The sequence below is a fragment of the Mustela lutreola genome, chromosome 9, assembly GCF_030435805.1.
Source record: "Mustela lutreola isolate mMusLut2 chromosome 9, mMusLut2.pri, whole genome shotgun sequence".
In the NCBI taxonomy this organism is placed as follows: domain Eukaryota; kingdom Metazoa; phylum Chordata; class Mammalia; order Carnivora; family Mustelidae; genus Mustela; species Mustela lutreola.
In genome coordinates this window covers 127226852-127242704 of record NC_081298.1, presented here as the reverse complement: position 1 = coordinate 127242704, position 15853 = coordinate 127226852, and the positions used below count along the sequence as shown (strand labels likewise).

Here is a 15853-nt window from a genome sequence, read left to right as displayed (position 1 = left end):
ACTCCCGAGCTGCCATGTGCCCGGGGTGCGCAGCCACCATATAGACGAGGGACCCGCACGGGCTGCCCCATCCAAAGACACGGTCACCACGTCCCTCAAAGAACAATCACTGGTCATCTCTGCAAGTCCTCAAGCTAAATGCCAGCAAGGTCAAAGGTAAACAGTCCTCCCGAGAGGTCCGACGGCCTGGGCACTCAGGTCCTCCCGCAGTGACTGGTCTCATGGGGCCGGAGCGCTTTGCTGTCTTCAGCCAAGGGCTGTGGGCATTCACAGGCAGCTCAAAGACCGGCATCTCTTTAAACAAGCCCCTTGTATGTGAAAACAGCATCCCCAGAGTCTCCCAAGTTGTCAGCCCCGAGACGGAAGCAGCGTCATGCTTAATCTCAGAACGGGGAGGGGGGCGGGCCAACAAGTCACCACCAGGCCATGTCATCAGTGACAGTGCAGAAATCACACAGACCCAAGGGCAGCGCAGAACCCTGACCCTGCTGGAGGGGGAGAGGGGACACTTGCCTGGACTCCTGTACGGTCTCCAGAGATGGGGGCCACCGTGCGGGCCAAGGGGACTGCCATCTCAGGAGATGGCCCTCTGGGCCCAGAGACGGCCACGTGTGTGGTGTGTGCAGCCCTGGCCCGGCGTGGTTGACACGGAGCAGGTGCTCCATAGAGGTTTGGCGAGATAATGAGCTGTCAACTAGGAGCCGCGGCCCAAGGGGCAAGCCATCGCCTTCGAGCAACTTTCGGCAATCAAACAAATGCTGTGTGGTCTATGCTGTCCAAGATGGTAGCCACGAGTCACTTGTAGTTACGGGGCACGGAAGACGTGGCTGGTACAACAGACACACTGATGCTTAATTTTTCAATTTTAATTAAATGTACATGGCCACATATGACTAGTAACTTCCCTATCAGTGCATGCAGTTCTAGACACTGTAGCAAGCAAGTGCGGCTGACGGGCCAACTCTGGGTAACCGAGAGCCGATGCCTGGAGGACCCCGAGGCCACATCTGTTGTCACTGGGAAAGACCTGCCGTGTCTGCGGTGGGAGCACAACCACGGGCTTCCGTCCTTGCTCAACCCACCCAGGCGTGAAGGTTCCAGCGAGTCTGACAGACCAGCTCTCCACCTGTGAGGGTCGTGGTGGTTTGGGTTCGCTCCCTTTGCTCCTCCAGATGGAGCAGTAAATCTTACCAGTGCTTTTCCCAAACACAGCTCCCCCCTTCCTTTACTCTCTGGGCCTTTACTCGGCTCGGCCCCAGCCCAGTTCTGGCTGGGCTTCCGGCCCCAGGCTCTCCCATGCAAGTGACGAGTGATGGGTGCTCTGGGGAGGACTCCGTCCGCCACGTGTCCTGCTTCACCTCTGCACTCAGCCCCCGCTGACCCACTTCTGCCCTTCCACGTGGATTGGGACTCCATTCTCCCCAGTGTGCACTGGCCAGCACCCACCCGGCTTCTTGAAAAGCCACCCAAGAATCCGCACCCATCACGTTACAAATGCGAGCCTGAACACACGTTTCCCAGCCCTTCTGACCCGGGCCGTGTGGTTGCCAACTTTTGCTGGACTCCCCAGCATGAGGTCCTGTCTTACAGGAACCCCCTCCTCACCCCTGGAGGGCCCCTCCGGAGGATGCAGATGCAGACCTGGCCCAGCGAGCCTCCCAAACATGCAGGCAGGGCACAGGATGAGCTGGGTGCCATCAATTCTCCTCCTAGACATCAGAAAGACAGACTCTCCACCCCCCACCGAAGCTGGGCCTCCTCCCCCTCCAATTGCCTCCTGGCCCCAATCCTGACCGCCATCACGGACTCCCCACCCTCTCACCTCCTGGGTCACTCAGCAGTCAGTCCTGTTGGCTCTGCCTTCAAAACACATCCAGAAGTGTTCCCCTCGTCCCCTCCACCCTGGTCTGAGCCACTATCCTCTCTTCCAAAAATTACCGCATTGCTTCAAATTGGTCGCTCTGCTTCCACTGCTCGCTCTTCTCCACCAGCAGCCAGATGGATCCAGTTCAAACCTACCACCCTCCAGGGTCTCCCATCTCCCTCAAGGGAAAGCCATGGTCCTTACAAGACCTTGCAGGACTGACCCCCACCCACTCCCTGCCTCACCTCCTCCCTCTCTTCCCCTGACTTCTACTCAACCTGCAACCACTGCCATGACGTCACGTGAACCTACCACAGGGCCTTGGCACTTACTGCTTCCTCTCCCTAAACATTGTACAGCTCCCACCCTGACTTCCGGTCTCTGCTCAAATCTTATTTTATCTGAAAGCCTCCTATGCTCCATCCCCTGCTTTGCCCACAGCCTTCCTACCTGCTAATAGCATATGCTCATTTAATATCTGTCTCCCCACTGGAATCTGTTTTGCTTAAAACCACATCCCAGCGCCAAGGACAGGGCCCACAATATTTCTGCAATAAATGCTCTCTCTTTTAGACCTTTTAACAAGCTTACTCCATTCCTACTTCACAAGGGGGATCTGAGGGCATAATTAACGGGCGCAAGGTCATGTGGCAAGTAAGAGGCTGGCGCGGATGTGAACGCGAGTCTGACTCCTGAGCCCTGTGCTCTCGTATCTTTCCATTTTCCAAGGCAGTCAGGTAAACAAGTTTTATAAAGAGAATGTCCAAATTCTTAAGCATTACAAATGTTTTAAACTCTAGGCAAGGTCAAAGGAAGCAGATCCCCACAGGCCAGGCGTGGTCCAAAGAAGATACCCGTGAAGCTGCCGGTACCCAGAACAGAGGCCCCCGCTGGGAGGGAGGTGCGCCACCTCTGCGCTGGGTTTGCCGGGATGATTCAAGGAGGTAATCCCGTGAAAACGCAGCCCAGGGCTCGACACAAAGTAACCTGCTCATAACTACCCCATGATGAAACAAAACGTTGGGCCCCTGGCCAGAGAAAGGGCAGGACTCAGCACAGCCCCAGCCACACTGGTCATGGACACGGATGGTAGTCGCTAAAACTGGGGACACACACGCAGCGGGTGGGGGGGGCAGGCGCTGCAGCTCTGACCGCCGCCACCTCCCCCTACTCCTGGGCCATAGCTCTGAAGCCACGCAGCCCTCACTCAGTCCTGGGGCTGCCCGACCCTGCAGATGCCCGCCCGCCCCCGGGAGGCCCCATGGCTTGGGAAATACCTGTCCTCTGTGGGCTCGTCCCTTGCATTATTTAAAACGTGGATTTATTCTGCTAAGTCCTAAAACGTTAGAATGAAGAATGTTTTGTCAAATCTGAGGGGTGGTGGTGGAGCCCACAGAAGCATGAATTCCTGCTTCACACCCCGGGCAACTCGCCTTCTGGCTTTTCTCAAACCAAGACATGCTCGTGGCTGAAATGAAGCTTACAAATATCCGATACACTGGAAGTTCAGGTGGTAAGTACATTCGAGCCTGGTGTTGGCGTGCAGGGTCGTCTGGACTCTCTGGGGGTTGACGGGTCTGTCCCGCCACATCAGGGGCTGATGGCACAGCAGCCTGGCCCTGGGCCACCACACGAGGGGCTAGAGGCACAGCTGCTGGGACCATGTTCCTCCCACCCTGCACCTGCCCCCCCCACCCCTGCCCAGTGGCTCCCCGGAAGGCAGGTCTCCAGCCCCAACCTCACTGTTGCCAGGACATGAGCCAGCATGTTAAGGAGGGACACCAGATGCCCCAACCCCAGGGCAAGAGGTAGCTGGTCTCTCTCTGTGTGTCTTTCTTGCTCTGTGTCTGTGTGTCTGTCCTCTCCTGCCCCGACTTCCCTCTCCCCAGCCAGCCTCTCGTGAGGCGTGGGCAGAGGTCAGCCAGGAGGACCGTTCAAGAAGACAAGCAGCGGAGCTTACGAAATGACAGCGCTCCAGAGTCCCAAGCTCTAGGGCTCCCAGGAGAGAAGTCTGTGCCTTTCCCCGTGAACAGGTGGTTCTTCCCTCCCAGATGTCAAGGCCGAAGGTCACCCCCTGGAGGAAAGACTCCAGCAGGAAGAAGAAACGCCACCCCCTGGTCACAGTGACCCTTAAAGACACAGTTCGCTTTAAGTAGAAGGAAAAGCAGAGAAAATGGGCTGTTCTGTCCTGCACATGCCCCCAGGGGCTACATGGAAACCACCCGCACCACGCTCCCCAGGGTGCCCCAGACGAAGATGACCTGGCCCCCTGGCCCTCCCTGAGGCCAGCGGATGCTTCTCTGACTTAAAATCAACCCTGCGCAGTCAGCCCTGGGCTCTCCCTCCTCCCTTCTGATGGGTGGGGTCCGGGGCAGTCCTCCCTTCCCCGAGTAAGGACAGGCCCACCCGTCTACGAGAACGTGGTCTGAAGGAAACGCTTGCCGCTGCCACATCCTGTCATCCCTCCATCCTCCCTGGCGTCCTCCTCCAACCTTGTCCCACTCCCTGGGAAGTAAATTCTGAGCGTGAGATCCAGAGAAGCTCGGAATCCTGTCGTTTGCACCTGGCGACAGGTATGTGCTGCGCAGGTTTCCTGTCAGCCTGCCGTTGCCACACCGCGGTTGGGCCACTTAGCAACCCTCGAGGTCCCCAAGCACACCCTGGGGTATGGCCACACGGGTATACAGGAAAACAACGCCAGTCCTCCAGTCCTCTGGGCTCCCTGCTCTACCCTAACAGGCCCCTGGAGCTGGGGAGGCGGGAGCGAGGCCCCAGGTCCATCCTATGGCCCCGTGCCCCAGGCTGGTGCAGGGGTTGCCTCCGCAGTGGGACAGGTGCTCAGCAGAAAGAGTGCCCCGTGCCTGCCAGAGGTGCCGTCCCAGAACTCCGGCTCCCAACGATCTCGGGGCAGTCAGGACCCCCTGACCCCACCCTGCAGACAGGAGACTGGGGTCAGGGAGGCTGCAGCAATGGGGCGACTGGAACCTGAGAACCCCCATCCCACTCCTTCTCACGACACAGACGTGCCCACTTCGGTGCCAAAACAGAAGGGGAAGCCTGTACACCAAGGCCCGGGGCTGCTCTGCACCTTCCAGAGGTGGGGGTGGGGGCAAGGGGGCCCACTGTCAGGGGTCACCTGCCATTACCAGCAGGACGCTGGCCATCTTCGTGAAGGAGAGTACGACCTCCCAGGTGACAGTGGCAAGGAAAACAGAATCTGAAGAGCTGGGATGGGATCCCCTCAGCCTGGCTGGGGAAGGGGAGGAGGCACAGAGAGGCCACCGTCCTGCTGGAGGCCGCCCAGCCGCCAGGGCAGCTCCCCCTGTCGGTGCACACGCTGCTCCCTCCCCCCCCCCCCCCCCCCCCCCCCCCCCCCCGGCAAGGCTTAGAAAACAAGATAAATACACACCGGCAAAATCCAAAGTGAGACATGAACCATGATATACTCAATTCTGAAATGAGGCCTCCTCTGCAAAGGATCTACTGAGCGTATTTTTAATTAGGAATTTTTCACCAAGGCATCTAAACACTGGGAGGGACCACAGAGGCCCAGACCTCAGACAGCTCCTCGCACGGAAGCTGCAATGAAACCAGCTTCCCCGACTTTCTGCAGTCCTTTCTAGCATTTTCACATCTATGATCCCATTTTTTTTTTTTTAAAGATTTTATTTATTTGACAGACAGAGATCACAAGCAGGCAGAGAGGCAGGCAGAGAGAGGGGGATGCGATGCGGAGCTCAATCCCAGGACCCTAGGATCATGACCTGAGCTGACCTAAACCACTGAGCCACCCAAGCGCCCCTACAATCTCATTTTTATTCTCACCAGAGGTCCTCGTGGGAGGACAGCGATATGAGATTGCTGACTTTTCCTCCTCACCGGCACTCAGCCGACCTTCCCAGATGTCAGGTCGGCCCTGCCACCCAGGGAGGGAGGCAGCCGGGTCCCATCTACCTGGGGCCCCTTCCCCAGCCAATGTCCCCAAGGCAGGAGCCAGCGCGACAGCAGCCAATAGCACGAAAGAGCTTCGCCGTCTCTAGACCCATCTCCGCGTTCTTACTTCAGCGATTTCCAGACAACCCCATGACGCGGCATTATCTTTAATCTCACTTTTGCAGAAAAGTGAAGACCAAACAGGCAGAGTGCCAACATCACAAGGTGAGAAAAAGGTGGGAAAGCCGGGTCTCACTTCTCCCCAGAAAATGCTGGAGGAAGTAATGGACACAAATCCCAGGGCCAAGTTCATCAGCGGGGCCCGCCTGTGGTGCAGGCTTCAGACCCTGGGGTCGGTCCCAGGGAGAGGCGCACACAGAATGGCAGGTGCGTGCGAGGACCTCAGGCCTCAGTCCTTAGGGGCAAGGAAAGCAACCAGCTGCTCGGGGCTGGCCTGACGCTCAGGCAGTGCCTTCTGTGCAGTTTTGAAGATCAGGCTTGGGTATGGGATTTTCTTTCAGAGTGATGAACATGTTTTAGAACTAGATATGGTGCTTGCACAGCCTTGGGAAGGTTCTCAATGACACCCTTTCGTATGGTTAACTCGATGGCACAAGAATTTCACCTCCATAAAAAGGAAAAAAGAAAAAAAAAAAGCAAATTTGGAAAGCTCTAAGACCTTTTCTAGCAGAGAACAACTTATCACATTGTAGTTTTTAAGGTGTTTTTTTTTTTAAAGATTTTATTTATTTATTTGACAGACACAGAGGCAACAAAAGAGGGAACACAAGCAGGGGGAGTGGGAGAGGGAGAAGCAGGCTTCCCGCTGAGCAGAGAGCCTGATGCAGGGCTCCATCCCAGGACCCTGCGATCGTGACCTGAGCCGAAGGCAGACATCCAAGACTGAGCCACCCAGCCACGCCTAAAGTTATTTTTAAATATTTCCCAAACACCCAAAGGATGGGAAGTTTGGGTGGTCTTTTCTACGCTTCTATCTTCAGATTTTTATCCAACAACAACCATCCGATAGGAGACAGCCCAGTGCACTGTGCAAAACAGACTCTCCATTTGGCATCCACAGTACCACGTGACACAGGCGTCCACACTCGGACAGCTGGTTCTTAGCCGCTATTCTTACCAGCTATCTACGAGAATAACATGTTACTTCTATAATCAGGAAAACATGCTGAGGACACTCTCAAAACACAGAGGAAGAAAAAAAGACTCGTAGGGATAATTCTCTATCAGTGTTTTTTTTTTTTTAATACTTGTTTGCATTTACCAAATAGTCTACAATGTATGGTAAAATATACAGACAAGGAAAGCTCTTCCCAGCCTCAGTCTACCTGGCCCATGACTTGAGCCAAAGGAGTCCTCAGCAGGAAAGAGCTTACAGGACACCACGACCTCCTCGGGGCCCCTGCCCTGCCACTGGGGTTTTCAAACAGGCATTTCTGGAGGAGCTGCTGCAATCCCATATCAAAGCAGCATTTTCTCAATAAACCAGGAAGATTTAACCGCCCAAGTGCATTCTCGTTCACTGCTGGGAGGAGTGTAAATTCTTTGAACCTCTATATGAGACAATTCAGTATTATTTCTCAACACTAACCATGAATGTGCCTGGTTTCCTAAAAAATGAGAACTACTACCGAGAACTACCACATGAGCCGTTAATTCTACCTCTGGGTTTACACCCCGAAGAATCGAGAGCAGAGAGTCAAACAGGTCGGCATCCACCTGTGTTCACAGCAGCATGATTCCCCACAGCTAGGAGGGGAAACAACCCAACTGGGCATCCACAAACGAGGGGATACACAGATGTGGTGTGTACGGGCAACAGAACATTACTGGGCCTTGAAAAGGAAGGACGTCCCGCCACGTGTGGCACCACAGATCAATTCTGATGACATTGTGCCAAGAACGAGAAGCTGGTCGCAGACGGACGTGATACTACCGACGTGCGGTACCGAGAAAAGGGAAACTCATCAAGACAGAAAGTAGGATGGTGGCAGCTAGGGGAAAGGAAGGGGGAGCAGCTAGTGTTTCATGGCCACAGAGTTTCGGTCTGAGATGATAAAAAAGTTCTGGAAATGGATAGCAGTGAAGGTTGCATACAACACCGTGAACTCAATGCCACTGAGAACAGTACACTTGGAAGCCCAGTTAAGTAAACGTTACTTCTTGATCACGGAATACGATACAGTCATTTACAAGGATAAGGCAATGCAATGTCACCGGAGAACCCTCTAGAAGAGCAGGTGAAAGACCTGGGGCAGGAGAAGGGTGTACTACTTGCTTGTGTGTGCAAAGTCTGTGCCCCAGATTTGGAAGTAACTGGAATCCTTAAAGGGTCTACAAGATGTGACGGTGGCGATCTGAGGGATGGTGAAGTGGATGGCCATGCAGGAAACCTTACTTTCCATGGAATAATCTTTTTCACACCTTCATAATTTTATACCATGTACATACACTCTGAGCTACTTAAAATTTAACTTCAAGGCATTGAGGAGGATGTCCAACCTTTGCTTCTTGCTATTATAGAGGTGCTTACACCAGATCAATGCTTCAGCCAAGACCAACCAGAAACGCTGGATAAGACAGCTATCTGAAGACCATGGGAAACCACATAGGGAGCTAGGATGAGAAGGACAAGGTTCTGAGGGCAGGGAAACACATTTCAGTGAGGCCGACACTCTGCCCCTTTTTGCCCTTGAGACCAGGGTTCGGAGGCCGGCCAGAGAGCGAGGGCTATATGCTGTCGAGGGGCTGGAGAGACAAGGTTTGCTGAGCTAGGCTTCCAAGGCGGAACAGAGGGGCGAGGTCCTGGAGAGGAGAGACCCTTTCTCTACATATACCTTCTCGAAGCATCTGCTGACCCCCAAGCTACAGGAGGCGAGCGAGACAGAGAACCCAAGCAGAAAGTGACAGCGGAAAGGCTGAAGTCAAAGGGAAGTCTGGGCAGTCCTCTCAGTGCTGGGAGTTCAGGGCCCCTCAAGAGTGGAAGAAGCCTTTGACTTAAAACCCCTGAAGGACTTTTTCCCAAGAGGAGGCACAAAGAGAAACCCACTCTCAGACCAAAACCCAGCCCTAAATCTTCTCGTCCCCACGCTGGATCAAGATGAGCTGCAAGAGAAGTAAATCCTCTCAGGAGAAACATATTCACCAGAGCCATGACTACTCTCTGTACACGACATTCAGCATTTAATTTATCCAGCATTAAAAAAAAAAAAAAGTCCAGAATGCCACAAAAGGCAAAAGTCAATAGGAAAAAACCAAAAATCATGAGGGAAAAGCAGACCCATTGGTCTGTCAGACATCACAGTTGTCAGAGCCTTTAAAATGTTCCATATGTTCCAAAGAATAGATGACAATGCACAGAACTTAACTGGAGAACAGGAATCTGTTCTGTTTTAAATCAAGTGGAAGTTCTAGAAATGAAAAAATAGTGAAATTAAGAATTCAACAGAGGAGCTCAAGCATTGATTTAATAAAGCAGATAAAAGAATTAGTAACCCAGAAGTTAGGTCAGTAAAAATATTCAGTCTGGAGCCCAGAAAAAAAAAAAAAAAAGAAGAAGAAGAAGATGATTCAGGGGAATAAAAAGAGAGAGAGAGAGAGAGATTCATGGAACATGGTAAAAATATCTAATAAGGACATCTAGAGTTCTGGAAGGAAAGGACAGAATGAAGCAAAAAGATACTGGCTGAAAATTTCAAAACTGACGAAAAACCTCAAGCCATCAACTCAAGGAGCTCTTCAAATACCAGGCAGAGTAGCTGTAAAGAAAAGTGCTAAGCTCATCCTTAGGAAACTGTGGACACCAAAGAAAATTGTAAAAGCAACCAGAGGAAAAACTACTGCATTACTTCAAGAGGAGCAGCGTGTGTCGGACAGCTGGCATTTCAACGAAAATAGTGGAAGCCACAGGATATCGGAAAGACACCTTCAAAGGGCTCAGAGTAAAGCAGAGTCAACCTAGAATTCTCCTTCTGAGAATTGAACTTCAAAACTGAAAGCAAAATGGACACATTTCTAGGCAATTAGAAATGGAGAGAATTTACCACCGACAGACCTTCAAGAAAAGTGACACTAAAGGGAATTCTTCAAGATGGAAGCACAAAAATGAAGAAACAAGAGAGCATCTGAGAAGGCAGAATGGGGGCAAGTGTGCACACTGGCTATTTGCTGCAGGAAGATGCAGTCATACCATCTGACGGGGCTTCAGATATATGTGGAGTTAAAATATATCACAATTGCCAGAAAGTCTAGGGGAGGGGGAATTGAGCGTTGTGAGGTCCTTGCACTGTGACCAAAAAGGTAAAAGTACTAGTTTGGTGTAGATGAAAATGCACGATTGACACGTACCGACATTATGTCATTGCTGAAAGATATTTTGATGCATTTTGCAAAATACATGTCATCCTTAAGTACATCAAAGTCAAGCAAAAAATGCAATATCAAAAATAAAGTTCCGACAGATTCCAAAGGACTGAAATCATACAGAATATGTTCTCTGACTGCACCAGAAGTAAACTAAAAATCAGTAATGAAAAGATGACCTTAAAAATTCCCTGGATCTTTGCAAATTAATTAATGTCCTCTCAAATAGCCTGTGGATCAAAGATACCTTGATGGAAATTAAAACATATCAAAATTTGTAGAAGAAAGCAAAAACAAGTAGTGAGGGAAATCTATAACATCTAGTGCATGTTTTAGAAAATAAAAACACTAAAATTACTTGCTAAATTTCATCTTGAGAAGGTAAAAAAGAACATGATGTTAACCCTGAAGAAAGCAGAAGAAAATCAAAGTCAAAAACAACTAATTATAGAAGTGTACAAAAAAAGCAACAAAAAGGTGGTTCACTGAAAAGGCCCAAACATTAATAAACCCCAACTAAGACAGATTAAGGAGAAATAAAAAAAAAACAAAACCAGAAGGTACAAACTACCAACACCAGTAATTAAAAAAGGAACATCACTACAAATCCCACAAAGATAGAGAATAAACATGTCAAAAATGCAACATATATATATGAAATGGATGAGTTCCTGAAAAAACAAAAGCATTCTATAACTTACACAAAAAACCAAAAAAACCAAAAACTTTGTACTTGTGAAGGAAACGGAGTCTCATAAAGGAAACTCCTGAGCCACGGGACCTCACTCGTGAGTCCTTTTAATCCTGTAAAGAACCCGTACATTCTTCAAGCTCCCCCAGGTTAAAAAAAAAAAGGAACATTTTTCAGATTAGTTCCTAAGTCCAGCACAACCACGATGCCCAAACCTGCCAAGGACATGGGAAGAAAGCAAAAATGCCAGCAGCTCTCTTCCATGCACAGCCACAAGGGTCCCAAGGGAAACATGAGCCAAGTGCAAGGCACAGTGGTGCTGGGGGGCTGCAGAATTCTGCCCCTCCTGAAGGGGACAGTGCTTTCCTCATTTCCAGAGGGACTCACGCATGTTATCCCATCTTCGCCAAAGGTTTTGTTCTCATGTACGCTTTACACATAGGGAAACTGAGGCCCAAAAAGGGGAAGATGCTGTCCCAAGGTCACATGGGCTAGAGCGGGGCGAGCCAAATTCATTCCACGTGATGGGCATTTACAGGCACCTGTGTTGTCCCAGCTTGGCCTGTTTGTGTGTCTCCTCCCCCGCCCCCCCCCACCTCCCTTCTGCCTCCCTGGACCTCCCACTCTTGCAACCAGAGTCTGCTCTGCGGTTGCGGCCCTGGGCAGGCAACAACGTGGAACAGCAGTGTGGCCCGGACAGGCTGCAGCGCCCCCTGGCTGCCATGTGGCATGCAGGAGTCCTAGAGCGCGTGGTCCCCAGGCTCCTGACGCTGACCCTGCCTCGAGGGGAATCAGAAAATGCCCAAGCACTGCGTGGCCCGTGCACTGCAGCCTGATCAGCAGCATGTCCAAGCTCTACAGGCTACGAAGCACTCCCGCCGGGTTCCTACCTGCAGGGAACCCCACAAGACAAGTAACAACACTCCTGCTTTGCAGACGAGGAAAGCGAGGCTGCGGGAGGTGGGCAGCTTGTCTAAATTATCTCTGCAGAGGATAACAGGTCCAGGGGAGACACAGGACCTTCCCCAGCACCCCAGGAGCAGTGCCCCCCCCACCCCCGGTGACCGAAGATGTCCTGGGTTATGCCAGTTACACGCTGTGAGGCAGACGAGATGAACAGGGAGGCTGGAGACTGCACAAGTACGAGGGACAAAAACTCCTGACCTAGCTGAGCGGGGACACAAGTGGTTTTTAACATTGAGAACCCAGTGGGATGACTCCACACGAGGAGAGAGGAGATGCGAAGACACAAGAGACAGCATAAAAGCCAAAACTGAAAAACACCTTTCAAGAGACTCCATAAAGCCGGTACAGCAGGATTCTCTAGGTCCAGGCAAGCAGGAGCAGCTCCTGGGGAACCACGGGATACAGGGATAGGAGAAGGAGACACACACAGTGAGCTCTCGGGTTGAACTTGGCCCCTGTGGCAATGGAGGCTGGGGAGACTTCTCTTCTAAAACCTGTCTTCTGAAGAAGCTGGCCCCTAGGCCCAGCTCAGAAGCTTCTAGCAATCCCTGGTAAACAGACAAAACACATCCTCGGGACTCAGCCAACGACTCAGTATGTGGCTTTGAAGAGCACCACTGAGAGAAGGTGAGGCTCGCCCACGGGACAGCCTTCCAGAACGGCCCCCCAAAACTATGGCTCTGTCCACCTGAGTGGCAGGGTCTGTGAAAACAACAATTTCAGCGAATCCAGAGCCAAGAGCACCACCTGAGCCCAAAATGACATGGTTCCCAGCCCAGAGAATCCTGTAGCTTCAACCTATTGAGTCTGTTAGGGGGAAGCAAGCCTATGGGTAACAGGAAGGTGGCAGATGGAACTTCTGCAGACCGTCGAAAGGCACTTGAGATGAATCCAGAGCAGAAACTATATAAACGACTGACTCACAGGAGAACCGGGTGGGTCAGGCTGGAGTAAAGCCGGTAAACAGAGAGCAGAGACGCAGGCACTTCTCTCCGTGGGACAATGTAAACAGCGGGGCGGGGTCCCCCGGGCTTGGGCTGGTTTTACTTCTTCATCAGTGACTTAGAAGGAGAAGGAAATGGGAACCTGCCCTGAGCCCAAAGGAAACTGAGCACCCTGGGTGGAGGGGAGCAGGCTGGGGGGCCTCACAGGCAAGGCCCCCCGCTACAGCTGGGCCCACCACAGCGGCAGAGACCCCAGCGCAGGCCAGCCCGCGGCAGGTGCGCGCCGCCAGGGGGCCAGAGAACCAGAAAGGGCAGCTGAGGAGGTGATGCCCCGGGGGGGGGGGGGGGGGGAAGTATTCAAAAGAAACACACAGAACTTTTTAGCCTGAAAGAGGAACACAGGAAGTCACCGGTGACTGCTTGGGTCAATGCAGTTCTTTACAAAGTTTTAAATTACAGGGGAAAACACACAGACAGAGGGGAGGTTTAGGTCAAGCACGGAGGAGGAGAGAGGAGGGAGGTTCCAGCGAGAGAAACTCCCTGACGTCAGGAGATGCTCTCTGGGGGCGACAGGCCCGGGAGGCTGCCAACCCCTGACCCTGGCAGTGAACTCTGACCCCCCCTCCCCCGCTGGGTCCCGCCCTGGTTCCCCCCCACCTCCCCCACCCCCCGGCTCCAGGCGGGCGGCACCCCGAAGGAGACTCACCTGCTGCTGGCTCTGCTCCTCCAGGTTCATCTTCACCTCCAGCGACTGGCGGGCCTCCAGGAAGGCCTTGCGGTGCTTGCGGTCCGCCATGTAGTAGGACATGATGCCCACGACGATGGCGCACAGGTAGAGGAAGACGTTGGCCAGGATCTGTGCCCCGAGGAGAGAAAAGGACAGCGATGAAGCTCCAGCTCAGGAGGAGGGACGGAGGGAGGTGGCGCAGGGGTAACATAAATCAACTCCCAAGCTGCACGGTGCCCATGGGGGACCCCAGCGAGCCTACCTGGGTCCCCGGAACACACCCTGCCCCACTTGCCACTGGTGGGGGAGGCCCAGGCCTGGAAGCCTGGTCAAGGGGCTGTTCTCTCCCCCTGCTTCACACCACAGCTAAACTGGCCAATCCTGTCCACCTGTGAGGTCCCTCTGCTACCCAGTTCATTCTTCATTCATTCATTCACGTACTCATTCATTCAACCAGCACTTGCTGAGGACATAGTAGGTGCCCTTAGCTGCTGTGCTGATTAGCAGGGCTGGAGAGGGTCCAGCCCCCAGATCCACCAGCCAGGAGCGTATGACTCTAAAAGCTACAGGTTGTATGGAAGGTCACAAGGGACAGGCAGCCGCCCCGGGCCGACCCGCAGGCATCACGCGACCTTACGCGTGGGCTGCAGGCGTGGAGGGGGCTGGGCTTCACATGCACCCCCTCAGCCAGCCCACCTGGCAGTCCCAGTACCCAGGTGCCATGAGGAAGCTACGGGAAGGGGAAAGGGCAACTGTGGGGCCAGACTCCTGTTCTGCAAGCTCAGTGGCACAAAGACCTCCTTGGGGCATTGAGAGTCTATTCCTCCCTCCTTGGCCCCCTGCAGGCTCCCCCTGGTGCCTGTGGTCCCCAGCCTTCCACAGCTACTGGGATCGCAGACCTGACTGCCTCCTGCCAGAGGCAACCTTGGCTCTGGACCGGAACATAAAACCACATCCGATTTCCTAGTGCTTGTGCAAATGGCCACCGCCTTTGACCCTGACTAGGTCCCATCTAGGGCTGGCCCAGGTTCTCGCTCTACAGCTTCTCCAGCTCCCATGAGGCCCATTTCCAGGTCAGGCCCCTCTCACGTCCCCCGGGGGCGGGGGGCGGCTCACATCCTCCCCACCTGGGTTCCCTGATCCCCGCCGGGGAGGCCTGACCCCTTCTCTGAAGGGTGTGGCTCTTCAGGCAGAAGTTTGTAGCTGAGATGTGGTTAGGGTGACAAAGGTTCTTCATTTCTGACCCCTCAGAGAGAAAAGTTCTCCTAGTGAAGTATCATGTTTTCCAAATTTTCTGAATAGGTGAAAAATGCAGGAACATCAATTTTAGATTCTTGAACAAGATGGTTTAATAGACAATAAGAGAGATTAACTCTGACGTGAATGTCCTGGGGACTCTTGGTTGCGCCATATTCCTACTTCTATTTCACCAGGGCTGATCAGTCCCCAGCAGAACGTTCCTGCAGGCCTGGGCAATCAGCAAAGGCCTGCTGAGTAGTGAACTTGTTAGTAGGTGACATGTGTGTTGCTACTGGTCATCAAACGCAGATGTCACGCGCTCCTTCAGTGGCTGGTTCCAGCAAATACCACCATACTGTGTTTTGGGGTCTGGGCAGCCCCGAATGCCCACACCATTCATGTGGTGGGTGGGCGATTTCAAAGTCCCATGGGACGTCTCCTGCTCTTCTGCTTGGGCATGACAGACCATTCTCACCTGAGCTCTCAGTATCTGTATGGCCTCAGGCTACTTACTAAATACCCGAGAGTCCAAAGAGCCACCAATTTATGTTGAGTCCATGCAAATCACACAGACCATGCTGAGTCTGAAAGCCAGTCTTGGCCTGAGGTCCAGGACCTCCTACCAGCCCAGAGGCTACCTGTATTTCCAAGGCAGTATAACTTTGGACATCTGTCCAGCCCCAAGTTCATGGTACAGGAAGCCAGTCAACAAGGTCAGGCTGTACCTCACACATCCTCACTGAGCAGTTGCACTTTGCCAGAGCCCACGTGGGGTCCAGATACAGCAGTCACCAAGACCAAGGGTCTCCGGCTTTATGGGGCTCTGAGTCCTAGAGGTCAGGGGAGTAGCTGCACATCAGGAGTCACATGTCTGGGCCCCATAGCTACCAGTGTCCATGACTCCGAACCAGAGGCCCCAGGCAAGCTTCCCTGGGGCCATAGGCTCATCTTGGGTCCCAGCCACAACTAGCCTAGGCTGCCATACCAGGCCACGGACAGAGCTTCATGCTCAGGGGTCTCTTTGCCCCGCAACAAGCTCAGCCTGACCACCTGGCACGGTGGATGGAACAGACTCTGTGAAGCGTACTTCGCTGAGGCTGTTCCAGGAT

At 53.0% G+C, this 15853-nt stretch overlaps 1 protein-coding gene across 3 annotated transcripts in view; it reads right to left on the bottom strand.

The window, feature by feature from the left end:
- ADCY3 (adenylate cyclase 3) overlaps window positions 1-15853 on the bottom strand; it is a 79410-nt gene that overhangs the window by 28376 nt on the left and 35181 nt on the right. For all 3 annotated transcript variants that reach the window (XM_059132477.1, XM_059132478.1, XM_059132480.1), the window contains one exon: window positions 13485-13634. In XM_059132477.1, coding sequence (XP_058988460.1) covers window positions 13485-13634 — 150 coding nt within the window. The remainder of the gene's footprint in view (window positions 1-13484; window positions 13635-15853) is intronic.